The 14,142-nt window shown below is 42.6% G+C and overlaps 2 protein-coding genes across 6 annotated transcripts in view; one reads left to right on the top strand and one right to left on the bottom strand.

The window, feature by feature from the left end:
* The window catches only part of NUP93 (nucleoporin 93), a 122,659-nt gene that overhangs the window by 23,313 nt on the left and 85,204 nt on the right, over positions 1-14,142 (top strand). For 4 of the 5 annotated variants that reach the window (XM_049703794.1, XM_049703793.1, XM_049703796.1 and 1 more), the window contains one exon: positions 10,963-11,155. In XM_049703794.1, coding sequence (XP_049559751.1) covers positions 10,963-11,155 — 193 coding nt within the window. Of the gene's footprint in view, positions 1-2,158; positions 2,295-10,962; positions 11,156-14,142 lie in introns of those variants that run through there. The other variant, XM_033418980.2, reaches the window with a different exon arrangement.
* On the bottom strand, positions 5,572-6,282 carry LOC101277317 (39S ribosomal protein L34, mitochondrial-like). Its single transcript, XM_033418985.2, has one exon. The coding sequence runs from the start codon at positions 6,272-6,274 to the stop codon at positions 5,987-5,989; it is 288 nt and encodes a 95-aa protein (XP_033274876.1). The 5' UTR covers positions 6,275-6,282; the 3' UTR covers positions 5,572-5,986.

Genomic DNA, 14,142 nt, shown 5'->3' with positions numbered 1-14,142 from the left:
CTGAGTTACTCAGGCTTAAAACCTTGGCATTGTCCTTGACTTCTTTTCTCCTCTCACACTCTACATCAGCAATTCATGTCTACACTAAATCTACTCTTAAAATATAGTATCCATGAATCAGACCCACTTTTTGTCTCTTCCACCACTATCACCCTGGTCCACGCGGGTCTCAGGTATCACATCTGGGTGATGGAGTAGCCTCCTGACTGGTCTCCCTGTTCTTACTTTGTCCCCTCAAGCCCCCTGTCTGTTCTCCACACAGCAGTGGGAATGAGCCTTAGAGAAGGCTCAACCCTTCACTGGCTCCTGTCATAAGTAGGCTGAAATCCAGAGTCCTTGGTGCTGGGAAGCCGACATGATCTGACCCTGTCCCAACCCCTTCTCCCACCACCCTTCCCCATGATTATGTGCTTCAGCCACGTGGCCTCCTGCTCTTCACCTATGCAAACTACACTTCTGCCTCCTTGTTTCCTTGGCAAGAACATTCTTCCCCCAAATATCTACATAGCTCACCCCCTTACTTCAATCAGGTCTCTGCTCAAAGGTTTCCTTTTAAAAGAAGCTTCTCAGAACACCCCAGCTAAAGCAGTCCTACCATCCACTCTGCTGCATTTCCCTGTTTTACCTCCCTCATAGCATTTATCAATACTTGGCATCATGTGTCTATATGTTTATGCATTTTTATTGTCTGTCTCCTAATAGACATAAGCTCCCTGAGGCTGGGGAACTTTGTCTGGTTTTTCCATAGCTCCATCCCCATTGCTTTGAACAAACAGTACCTAGCATGTGGTAGATGCTCAATAAGTATTTGTTAAATGAATGAAGGAAAGCTGCCATATAAATCACCATGACCTGAGTGGCTTAAACAACAGAAGTTTGTTTTTCTACAGTTCTGGAGGCTAGAAGTCCAAGACCAGGGTGCCACATGGTTGGGTTCTGGTGAAGACCCTCTCTCTTTTTGGCTCGTAGGTGGCCACCATCTCAAGTGTGTTCACATGTACTTTCCTGGGTGAATGTGTGTGTGGAGTAGGGGTGGGAGATAGAGGAAGCAGTTTTCTGGTGTCTCTTTTTAGGAGGGTACTGATCCTGTCATGAGGGCCCCCTCTTCATGACCTCATCTAAACCTAATTACCTCCCAAAGGTCCCTTCTCCAAATTCCTTCACATTGGGGGTTAGAACTTCAACATATGAATTTTAGAGGGACACATTTCAGTCTGTAGTACCAGAAAAGTTCTGTTGTGCTTCCTCCCAGTCATTCCCCATCCCCACCAACCCCCCGGATAACCAGTGTTCTGATTTCTAGCACCACAGATTAGTTTTTTCTCTTCTTAAAATCCATATAAATCGAATCATGCAGTATCTTTTTTTGGTGTCTGGTGCTTTAGTTCATTCTTATGTCTGTGAAATTTATCCCTATTGTTCCATGTAGCTTTAGTTTGATCTTTTCCATTGCTGTGTGGTATACCGGGGAATGACTACCACCATTAAAAACTCAAATGGTATAATTCTGTATATACAGTGTTTTAAGATTATTTGGGGTCGGTGGGGGGGGGCAGGGGACTCAGACTTTAGAATCTGATAACAACTATAGTGCTTCTCTTATATTTTTAAAAAAATGTATGCATATATTTCCCAGGGTTCCTGGTGCCTGTGATGCTGGTGTCATGGCTTTCAGGACAAGAAGCCTTCCTTAGTTTACAGCAGGGTTTCTCAACCTTGACACAATTGATGTTTTAGGCTGAATAATTCTTTGTTGTGGAGGTTGTGCTGTGCATCATAGGATGTTTAGCAGCATCCCTGGCCTCTGCCATCTAGATGTCAGTAGCACGTCACCTCTCTCTCTCAGTTGTGACAACCAAAAATGCCTCTATATATTGCCGGTGCTCCCTGGGGAGCAAAACTGCCCCCAGCTGAGAACCGTTGGTTTCGAGAGACGAGCCAGAGCCTTTTGGAGGTAGACTTGGTGATCTGCCCCCGATTATGCCAGCTGTAATATGGGGCCTGTATCATTCCTCAGGTTCTTTATACAGATACTTTTCATCACCGCTAAAATGGGGCTGCTCCTTCCAAGGACACATTCATTAAGTGAGTTTAAAGACTGAATTAAAATATCCCACGTCTGTAGATTCTTCACGGCAGCAGGACCTTAGAAATCACCTGAGCCAACCCCTTCCTCTCACCGGTGGTGAAACTGGGATCCAGAGATGAGGAAGGGCCGGTCCCAGGGTCAGAGAGATGATGCGGGGCAAAGCCAGGAAGGGGTGCACAGTTCTACTCCAAGAATTTGTCAGAAGGTAGGCTGTGTGGTTACTTTATGTTTCTGTGTGATGCCAGATTGCTTCTCTTTGCTCATTGAAGATGAAATAATACAAGTGTTATGTATCAAGAAAGCTGATACTACACACTCCTTACTGCAAACACTGAGTCATCCAGGCCCATACTTGTACTGAATCACTCAGGTCTTTAATTTCTCTTCTGTCTAGGGTAATTTATTTTAATTCTTTGTTTTTTTGTGTTTTTTTAGATTTATTTTATTTTATTTATTTATTTTATTTTTTTCAACCAATAGCATTTATTTACAACATGTTTACAAATAAATCTATTACTTAAAATAGAGAACAGCTATTAAGAAAATTTTTTTTCACACACACACACAGACACACACACTGTATTTTATTTTTACAAGAGATAAATAAACTGACACCAAGCATTGTAAATGGATGACCACAACAAAAGCAATAATGACTGCATTTACCAAACATGAAACACACTCATACTATGTCATAATATTGACATTCAGTCCAGTAATCCTCCACTGTAACAGCTCCTTTATTTTTCAGTAAAAATTGATTTGTATATTTTTCGCCTCTGAGTCCTTGTGGGATTTTTTATTTTTTTATTCAAACAGAAAGTCACAAAAATTATAATCATCCTCATCAGTTCACTCAGTCCCATGTAATTAATTTTTTTTCATCTTGATCTTTTGTTAGCACTTTTATGAATTCATGAGTTTTCCATTAGAGTTCTGAAAATGCTTTTTCATTCAGTTCAGCAGTATAGTCAGTTACCAGAAACCTGTACTTGTCAGAGTCTTTTCCATGAATTCCTTGAAGATGAAACCCTTTTATAGGAACATATTTGCAAAAGTAGTTCTTTGTTTTCTCCAGAAGTCTACCTTCTGAATAATGATTAGGTCTAACTCTTTTACTTAGTTTCACAGGACTATGAAGAGTTAATCCAACAGCACTTTTTTTGTTGTTGTTAATCATTGTTTTTGTCTTCTAGAGGCATCTGAAACAATAGTATCTGTTAGGATGTAATTTTCTTTTGGTTGTTGTAATTGACAGCTGACAGATATAGTACAAAGTAGAATGATGCTGTCATTTAACCATAGTTTATGTATTCAGAAGAAGAGAGGAGAGCAGAACCAGTCTTCAGCTTTTGACACCTCCTGTGAGGCTTTCCTCATTGATCTTGGTGTTGGACATTGAACACTGTTCTTGTGTTTTAATCCTGTTGCAGTCTAATTAATAATAAGTTTGAGGGCAAGATTTCCACTTGAAATTCAATGCTAAATTTCTTTTGAATCACACCTTCATTGTGGAAATTTGTATTTATAATTAAAACCATATTTGATAGTGGGGAATGTAAAAATTGTACATTTAAAAATTGCAGGTGTCTCCCAGAAGTTCTTACTGAATGATATGAAGCTGTGATTAAATGTCATAATTTAGTATCATATATTTGCTAGAAGATTTTTTTGAAGCAGAGACGTTTATAATTGACAAAGTGTTGCCAAGTTGGCAACTTTGGGAAAAAGCTAAAATAGCATTTTACAGTGATATAAATCAGGAGAGTTAATAATACTTTCTGTGTATCATCAACCCCTTGAAGGAGGTAAGCATTATCATCTCCTCTTTAGAGATGAGGAAATTATTTGGGTTTTATCCCTGAGGTAAATCAACTGATTTATTATGAAGGATGAATGGCCAGGTAAAGAGGTACATAGGACTGGGTCCGGAAGAGTCCTTAGCACAGGAGCTTCTGTCTTTGTGGAACCGGGGTGCACCATTCTCGCAGTGTGTGGATGCATTCACCAACTGAGAAACTCAACAAATCTCATTGTTCAAGAGTTGTTTTTTTTTTAAGAGACAGGTGAATATATGATCCAATTTTTAAAAAATTTTATTTATTTATTTATGGCTGTGTTGGGTCTTCGTTTCTGTGAGAGGGCTTCCTCTAGTTGCGGTGAGCGGGGGCCACTCTTCATTGCAGTGTGCAGGTCTCTCACTGTTGCAGCCTCTCGTTGCGGAGCACAAGCTCGAGACGCGCAGGCTCAGTAGTTGTGGCTCACGGGCCTAGTTGCTCCGCGGCATGTGGGATCTTCCCAGACCAGGGCTCGAACCCGTGTCCCCTGCGTTGGCAGGCAGATTCTCAACCACTGTGCCACCAGGGAAGCCCCCAAGAGTTTTTATAGAGCTTAATCTGCAGCCCTTGCTTCCCTTTCCCAGAGGTTGGTGGGTGAGGCTGAAAGTTCCAACTCTCTAATCACTTGGTCTTTCTGGTGACCAGCCCCATCCTGAGGCCACCTAGCTTAGCCTTTCCAATTTACCTCAATTGCATACATTCAGGTGTGCTTAAAAGGGGTTCCTTGTGAGTTACAAAAGACTCAGAACTTCAGGACATTCCAAGGGTTTTAGAAGCTGTGTGCCAGGAACTTGGGGACAAAGACCAGATATATTTCTTATTATACTACACTACTCTTTTTTGGCTTGATTAAATATTTAACATGGTTATATTGGGAATGTGGAAATGACCATATTTTTCATAATTAAGACACATGTTAATAGCAAGTGAACCAAAATTATTTGATGCATTTTTGCTCTGCCCTTTTTTTAAGTTCATTTCATCCTATATGCCATTTGGAGATTTTTTTTTTTCTCTTTGTTAAGAATGTTTATGTGCCTGGAAGGGACATTTTTTTGGACACTGAATGACAGGTGAGTGCTGACTAATTTGAAGAAATGGAAGTCTACCCAGTCCTTGGTTTTAGCTCTAGGTGAGAGCTGCCTCTCTAAAGCCGTGGCTTTAATTTTTTCCCCTAGTTAATTTCTCATCATCCTCTAGGTGTGGTGAAGAGGTCTGGATCTTGGGAACTTCCCACTAAGAGCATTCGCCATTTCTGTTTATTTATTATTATTATTTATATATATTTAAAATTTATTTATTTATTTTTGGCTGTGTTGGGTCTTCGTTTCTGTGGGAGGGCTTTCTCCAGTTGCGGCGAGCAGGGGCCACTCTTAATCGCGGCGCGCAGGCCTCTCACTATCGTGGCCTCTCGTTGCGGAGCACAGGCTCCAGACGCACAGGTTCAGTAGTTGTGGCTCACGGGCCCAGTTGCTCCGTGGCATGTGGGATCCTCCCAGACCAGGGCTCGAACCCGTGTGCCCTGCATTGGCAGGCAGACTGTCAACCACTGCGCCACCAGGGAAGCCCTGTTATTTATTTATTTATTTATTTATTTATTTATTTATTTAGAACATTTATTAGATTTTTAATGACATGAAGGAATTGTTGGCCTTTTTTTTTTTAGCTTTGAAAAGATTTGTGAATATGTATTAAAGGGCTATTATCTTAGAGAAGTGAGTTCTGAAATATTTACAGAAGAAATAACCTACTGCCCGAGATTTGCACCTCAGGAGAGGGCAGGATAGGTTGTGGGTAGAGCTGTGTACCGGGTTACAAGGGCGTTCACTGTACCATTCTGTGGACTGGTGCACATGTTCGAAATTCTTCCTAATTCAAAAGCGTAAAAAGGCACTTGGCAAGGTCTGACTTCCCACTCCCTCTTCCAGTCCAATCCCACAATTCTTCCCCTGGGCCAACCCCGAAATCTGAGAATTCATGTCCGTCCGAGTCCCAGTCGTCAGCGAGGAAAAATGCTTTAATGGGGGGGGAGGGGGTCCAGCGGGCAGCATCGCGCTGCTCAGTGGCTCAATGATTTTCGACCCTTGTGCATGCGGCGAAGAATGACCTGGATGCCGCTTGGCTTGCTCAAGCGCCGGATCCAACCATGCTTGTTCTTGCGCTTGATGTTGCTCGGCTGATACTCGTTCCCGCGCGCCTTGCCCCGGGTCTGCTGCACGGCGGGGAGTCCCCAGGCGTCGGGGAGCCCCAGCCAGGCCTGGGGCTGGAGCCACCTGCCACCCAAAAGCGCCGCTGACCTACTGACTGGCCCCAACAGGCGCCCCACCGATCTGGTCGAGAAAGCCATGTCCGCCGCCGGCCTTATTTATTTTTAATTTTAAAAATTTTTTGGCTATACCGTGGAGCATGTGGGATCTTAGTTCCCAGACCAGGGATCGAACCTGCACCCCCTGCATTGGAAGCACAGTCTTAACCACTGGACCGCCAGGGAAGTCCCACCATTTCTAATATAGCAGGGTGTCTGCAACCTCTGAAAAACAGTGGGTCATTGTCCTTCATTTTGATGGGGTACTTTTTATTGAAGTGCAATACACAGTCAGAAAAGTACATAAATCACGAGTCTATCTCAGTGAATGTTCTCAAAATGAACACACTATTAAGCAGCACCCAGAATAAAAAAACAAAGTTACCAGCCCCCCAGAAGCCTCCTTTCTGCCTCCTCCTGCTCCCCCCCACCCCACCACCCCACCACGCCACCACCAAAGGATAACCAGTCTTGCCTTCTAACAGCAGTGATAAGTTTGCCCTTCATTTTAAGGCTTACCCGGGTGTTTGAGGAGGTCTGTGGAGGCTCAGTAGGACTTCTGCCAAGAGGCACGGAGAGCAGTTTGTTGCTCAGGGCCCTTGTACCCTGCCATGCTCTCTGAAGCACCTTTCGGTGTTTCCAGAGGCCACTCAACAATCAGGCTCAGAGTCATGCTGACAGAGAGGAGCCTTAGTGCTGTCTGTCGTTGCTGGCTTTTTCCGGTCCAGCCCCAGTTTTGCTGCATTGACTGTTCCACATCCCACTTCTGTGGGTTCTCAGTGTGGCTTCTTCCTGGCTCCCTCCTCCATAGCTCCCCAGGGGTGCAGCTGGCATCCAGTCTCTGCGTGTGTCTTGGCCAGATTTTTTTCCCAACACAGAGCTTGGACTTCACCCTCTCACCTCCGCTCCAGCTAATCATTCTGGTTCTCACTATTGGACAAAGCTAGTGAGGTTATTTTCATGATCAGTTTTCAGTATCTTGGGTCAAAATTGATATTCAGTTTGTTTAACCCCTATATTTTGTGGCTAAATTGATATTTATTTTGCAGAAGGGTTAAAAATCATCTTTAAATGTGTAAAATTAACCATATGTTTAAAAATTTTAATGAGATGATGACTACATCAAAGTATACATTTGGAAACTTTGATAACTTTTTTGTAAATCAGTTTCCACTGGTTGAGTTATAATGCAGGACAGATCCAGTTTTTCCCAAATATGGTATCATATACATTTCTCTCTTCTCTCAGACAGACATGGAACAAGCTTATTTTCTACTCTAAACTTATATAGCACAGTTCTTCCTGTATGTATATTTGTTCTTTTAGTTTGGAATTTGTTCACCTGAAAACTGGGCTGTTTCTTCTAAAATATCACTGGGTTTTTGTCTGGGTATTTAGAGGGAAAGCACTAGTCTGGACCAAGTGTGATCTGAATTCATGCCATTTATACTGTCTCTGCCTTATGCTGTGCAGCCTCAGAAATGTTAAGTATCAGTTGGTAGTCGGAAGGGAATGTTTTTGCTTTGGTCTCTGCTTGCCAGTGGGTGCTGATTTGGCAAGAGTGTGTAGGAAGCCTTCAAGAAGAACAGTCTCCACAAACGGAAGAATAAAACTCCCATTCATTCAACAGATGAGAACCTACTATGTGCCAGGCACTGTTCTAAGAACCTGGGGTACCTCAGTGAACAAAACAGGCAAAAAACCCTATCCTTGTGCAGTTTACATTCTAGCTGGGGGTGGGGGGGAGTGCTGAGGGTGGTTGCAGGTTGCACTCGTAAATATTTTGTTATAGGTCGGCATCAGAGGCAAGCTGACAGTTTAGCTGAGAGAGATAGGGAATCAGCCATGAGCATATCTGGGAGAAGTGCATTCCAGGTAGAGGAAGTAAGGAGTACAAAGAAAGCCTCTATGGCAGGAATGTGCTTGACCCACTGGGGGACCAGCAAGGAGGCCCCAGGGTGGCTGGAGCCCAGGAAAGGAAGCGGGACAGGACTGGAGATGAGTCTAGGAGGTAAGAAGAGATGGCTTGCTTCTGTAGGACTTCACTCTGTACAGGAAGTTTAAACAGAGGATGGATGTGATCAGACTTTCAAAGGATCACTGATCGCTGGATTGAGAAGACACTGTAGGAGACAAGGGCTGAAACCGGGAAGCCAGGAAGAGGTGAGAGTGACTTGGGTGGGGGAATGTGGTGGGAAGAGGTGGATTCTGGGTGCATTTTGACGGTAGATTTGAAAGGCTTTGTTGGCCTATTTGAATGTGGGATGTGAGTCAGGGAGGCCCTTAAGGATTTTGGCCCAAGCAACTGACTGGAGCAGGCCAAGGAGCAGGTTTTGTAGATGAAAGGTTAAAGCTCAGTTTGGGGCATATTAAGTTTAGGATGTTGTTTAGAGATTCAGCCTTTATTTTACTATGGTCAAAATAATTCTATTTAGTTAACTTTTAAAAATCATTTATTGGACCATATTAAAGTAAATCATGACTTTTATTTTGCATTTTTACCCTCAGATCCATCACTTTAAATCTTTGTATGGGCAAGTCATTTGAGAAGTTGAGCATTTACTTTGTCTGAATTTGTCTGACATGGAAATGTTACGTGAAATGATAGATATATTTTTTTCCTTTATTTTTCTTCTTTTTTTGAACATAAAAAAGTTTTGTTTTATTCAGGGAGTTCCAGAATTTTCCTTATGAAGGAAAAAAAGTATTTCCTTCTCCTTGGCTCTGTTAGACAAATTATTTTTATCTTAGAGTAAAAAAAAAAGTGTGGGGAGGGCTTCCCTGGTGGCGCAGTGGTTGAGAGTCCACCTGCTGATGCAGGGGATGCGGGTTCGTGCCCCGGTCCGGGAAGGTCCCACATGCCGTGGAGCGGCTGGGCCCCTGAGCCATGGCCGCTTAGCCTGTGCGTCCGGAGCCTGTGCTCCGCAATGGGAGAGGCCACAACAGTGAGAGGCCCATGTACCGCAAAAAAAAAAAAAAAAAAAAAAAAAGTGTGGTGGTAAGAGGCAGCATATTTCTTTTTTTTTCCTCTTTCTGGTGAGTGACCATGTTTCTGGTAGTTCATAGAACATCACTGGCCCTATAGGTTTCTGAGGAAAAACATATCTCCATCAAGCAGGAGCCATCGTTTAATTATACTCTCTGCTTCTTTCTCCTTCTGTCCCTGAGAATACCTTCTCAATCTGTGATCCACATTTTCTCACAGGTAGAGGTGGCCAGTTACAGCTTGATTCTATTAGGTAAAAAAAAAAAAAATGACAATGATTATCTAGAAACTTTAGGTAAAGAGTTGTAGTGTATATGACTTTTTCTCTAAAGATTAAAGTCAGCTTGGCACTTCATAAAGAATACCAAAATGTCTTCATGTTTACTCCAGCTGAGCTATTTTTGTTTTAACCTTGTGCCCTTGCCTTTAAAGTTAATGTCCTTTAATGTTCATTTTTAAAAGTCCTTATTCTGCTGCTGTGGATTTATGGTGGAAACCATGCTCTTTTAACATTAACCTGAGCTTCATAGCTGAGATATAATTATATATTACATTAACATTGTAACTACAATTCTAGACCCCAGGGATTTCTAAAGTACAATAGAAGCCATGGGTTTAAAACAAAGGGGAAAAATATAATCAAGAGCTACTATTTAAAGAATATTGTTCTTTTTTTAATAAATAATAATTTTGTTAACCTTTTAGCGATGTAATTTTTTAAAATGATGTTGATACTATTTATCTTCTGTTGACTTAAATAGTGGTAGGAGTTAAAAACTCCTTCTCTTAGTTGTGAACCTTATACAAGGATGGTACAGTATATAGAAGATTCATAAATGCATTAATATCATATATGCATTAAATACCAACATTGTTCACAGAGCTTTTCTCAGTTGTTGGAGAAACAGGTGATCTTGCTAATATTCATGGTCTAGAAGCCAGCTGCTACTTAAATTAATATAATTATTAGTTGCAACAGTATCTCTAAAAGTAGTAGGTATATTAAGTCATATTCTGAATGTCATATATAATAAGCAGACATGGATCTCTGCTCTCAGAGATAAAGCTGAAGAATGAGTGAATGGAGACTTGGACATGAATTTAAAAAGACTGTCTTTTATGTTAGCGAAGGAGACTAATGGGATTAGTCAGAAGACCTGTGTTCTTCTGGTTTCAGTTCAGCCTCATTGCAGCAGAGAGTATTCTAGGCACAGAACTGAGCTCTGTGGACTGGAGTTCCTTCTCTGTCTTCGCAGGGTCCTCATGGAGTTCTTTGGGAATCATATGAGATGAGATGGCCATATAAATTGCCAGCCGTCTGCGGGTGGAGGTGTTTTTCTGTCTAAGACAGGTGGAGGGAGAGGAAGTTTTGAGTGAAGGTTCTTTACGCCTCCCAGAGGTTGCCACCATGGCTTCTGTTGCCTTGTCGGCTTTGAGTCTGAAGTGAGGCAGGAATTCTGATCTGTGCTTTAATATCTTTGCGTTTGTTCTGGTGGCAGAAATCAATCTTGGGGCTGTCAGTATGGACAGAAATGATCTATTTCTTCTCAGTCTGACTCATTTTCTCTGTCAGGACTGTTGTTCTTGGGCTATGTTCAGGAACAAATCCTGCTTGTTGACGAGCTGTCTCCTTGTCTGTTTACAAAAAGTCCTAGTGTTTGTTAAGTTTGTGACAGGTTCAGGCAGTGTTTGAAGCCTATCTTTCCTCTTGATTTGGGTCTCTTCCTTTTTCTCCCCCACCTAGGATCTGCATCTCCAATGGATACTGAGGGGTTTGGTGAGCTCCTTCAGCAAGCTGAACAGCTTGCCGCTGAGACCGAGGGCATCTCAGAGCTTCCCCATGTGGAACGGAACCTACAGGAGATCCAGCAGGCAGGCGAGCGCCTGCGTTCCCGTACCCTCACACGCACATCCCAGGAGACAGCAGATGTCAAGGCGTGAGTACTGGTGGGGAGGCAGCACTGGTGCTGGGTGGCTCGGGGGCAGGATCTGCTTCTTTCCTGCCTTGAATTTGGATGTAGTCTGTAAAAGACAGATACAAGCCAGAGTCTCAGGAATTCAAGAGAGGTTTTATAAACAGGTCAGCAGCCTTGCTTTGTCTCCCTGCCTCCTGGGTTTTCCAGCCTGTCTGCCTGACCAAGCTGCGAGTCCCTATCACAGGCAGAGATGATGAGGGTGAGAAAGGGCGAAGGGCTTTGTCATACAGAAACCGTCCCAGTCGTTCCTGCTTGGGTTCACTGACTGTTGGTGATAAATGGCTCACGTAGTATATTGGTAAATGTGGGTCACACAGATAAATGTTACCCTCCAAGCCAGAGAGGGCCCAGTGATGAGCAGAGTTTTTAAGAGTACTTGGAAGAAACTGATGAGCAGTTAGTGATGAGAAGCCATCCAAGTGAGGAGTGATCCTGTCTGCTTACTGTCAGCGACCCCAGAGGCTGCTTCTAAAAGGCCTTGGAAATGCAGTGGCTGCCAGTTGATTGTAGAAGAGGAAAGTGGGTGAGCCTCAAGAGAGTGCAGCAGGAGAAAAGTGCAGGTTGACTGGCCAGTGGCTGCTGCCGCCTCACAACATGCTTTGGGTTGTTGATTCCACAGACATGTGTTTGGGATCCCCACTGTGCCAGGCCTGGGCTGTCTCTGGGACTACAACCATGAATTAGACATGGTCCTTGCCCTCAAGAAGCTTATTATTTGGTGAGGCAGGAAAAAATCTCGCCTCTTTCCATAAGAAATGTGATTTACTGGTTACTTACTCTGCATCAGTAAGATTTTGCTTAATCCTCACAACAAATAGTAGGACTGTGGTCCCTGTATTACAGATGAGCAGCTAAGGCTCAGAAAGGGCAAGTAACTCTCTCAGATCACACAGCTGGTGAGTAGTGAGTCAGGATTCAAACCCAGTGAGGTTGACTCCAGAGTGTATGCTCCTTTAGCCCTGATGGAAGGGTCATGGGAGGATGCAGAGGTGCTGTTACTGGTGACCTTGCTGGGTCTGGAAAGTGGCTGAGATTCTCTGTGGGAAATACTGTATGGGAAATCGTCAGTCATCTGCTCAGTCTTCATTCCTTAAACTTGATAAGACCTAAGTGCTGGTGTTAAGGTGGGGACATTGTTTTGGATACATAGTAAATGTCACAGGGGGTGAGTATAAGGGCTACATTTTTTTTTTCCCAACTAATCTTGAGAGCTGAATGTTTTGGCTGCTCTGCTGAGTCAGTAAGGATGTTGTAGAAATTCTTATGTAGGCCTCCCCAGAATTTTATTTATTAAAATACTAGTTAGTTTGTGTTCTGTTGGTATTGGTAAAGGCAAATCAGGGGAACCCTGGCAGGGGTTTTTCACTATCCAGCCTTGTAGCTAAATGCAGCCAACTACTCCACTACACTTTTCCTCAGCACCCCATCCAGCCTTTAGACATTTCTGCTAACTTGCCCTCCGTGCAGGCTCCTACTGCTGCTGCTGCTGGTTGCCTGCAGTTACCCCGGGTCTTTAGCGTGCAGGCTTTTGCTTGTGTGAAAGGATGCTGCTGGAGCGAAAGGACTGTGATGCCAGCTGAGTTGCTATAGTTATAATTTAATTGCATTAGCTTTACAGCCTATTAAGAGCAAAAAGGGAAAATGTTTTCTTGGGAACAATTATCAGTCATGCTCTCTTTCTTGTAAATTTCCATTCTTCCTCATATCTTTCTACCTTAAATTCATCATTTTAGGGAGGAGGAAGTTGGAACATTGAAAGAATGGGTATAGGGTGGGGCAGGTGCTCAAAAAGAAACCAAAGGGCTGATGACTGTATTTTTCCATCTCCTTGATAGGCAGAGACATAAAGTGTGATGTGAATATTTCAGTACAGGATGAGGGCAGAGGAGAGAAGTGAATAGGGAAAATTTTCTTACACGAAATAAATTTTGAAAAAAATTTCTGTCTTCAAGATTTTATTTAAGATTAGCTTGTAGACCTAAGAGTGAATTGTTTTGTGTTGAAATTCATTTGTTTAAATAGACTTTGTTGGATTTTTCATTTTAGGGAACAGATTTGCTGGCTTTTTTGCATGTGTGATATTCTTAAATTGTAAAATACCTTCACACATAAAGAAGCATATGTATAACATATATAAAGGTATAAATCAGGGGTTGGCCGACTAAGACCCAGGAGCCAAATCCAACCTGCTGCCTGTTAAAGTTTTATTGGAACACAGGCACACTTACTTGTTTATGTATTGTCTATGCTGCTTTTGTGCTACAGTAGCAGAGTTGAGTAGTGATGACAGAGACTGTATGGCCGGCAAAGCCTGAGGCACTTAACTGTCTGCCTTTTACAGAATAAGTTTGCTGACTCCTGGTGTAAATAATAGGAAAATGAATGAATACTCCTGTGCACATGTCACAGTTAAGACATGGAATATTATCACTAGCTGTGAAGCCCTCCCTGGGTACACATCGTCAATTGCATCCCCCCTTTTTCTCATTGGAGATGCCTCATTGGATTTTTCCATTCAGCTCAGAAGCCAAACAACCTAGAGGTGTACAAAGAAAAATGCAGCAATCATTCTCTCTCCCTAACTTTACCCTCCAAGGTAATCAGTGTTATTAATTTACTTATTCTTTCACACTTTTCTTCATGTTCAAGCAAAGCATGTATAAACATTTATTTGCCCAAAGTTAAACAGCAGATTATAACTTTACTATGCTCGTACTAACTTACCTTTTAAAGCACTTACTGTTTGTCAGACATTGTGCCAAGTACTTTACATGCATTTTATACTTTCCTCTTAAAATAACCCTGTGAAATAAGTGTTACTGTCTCTGTTTTATAATTGAGGAGAGTCAGATAGCAAGTGGTCGGTCACACCAGAACTCAAATCCAGCTTGGGCAGTGAGAATCCCTCACGTTTGTAAGGCACTTTCAGTTCCCATAGGCTTATAATA

This window comes from Orcinus orca, chromosome 20 (assembly GCF_937001465.1).
Source record: "Orcinus orca chromosome 20, mOrcOrc1.1, whole genome shotgun sequence".
Taxonomy (NCBI): Eukaryota; Metazoa; Chordata; class Mammalia; order Artiodactyla; family Delphinidae; genus Orcinus; species Orcinus orca.
The sequence above is the reverse complement of the archived record's forward strand: the minus strand, read 5'-3'. Positions and strand labels throughout refer to the sequence as shown.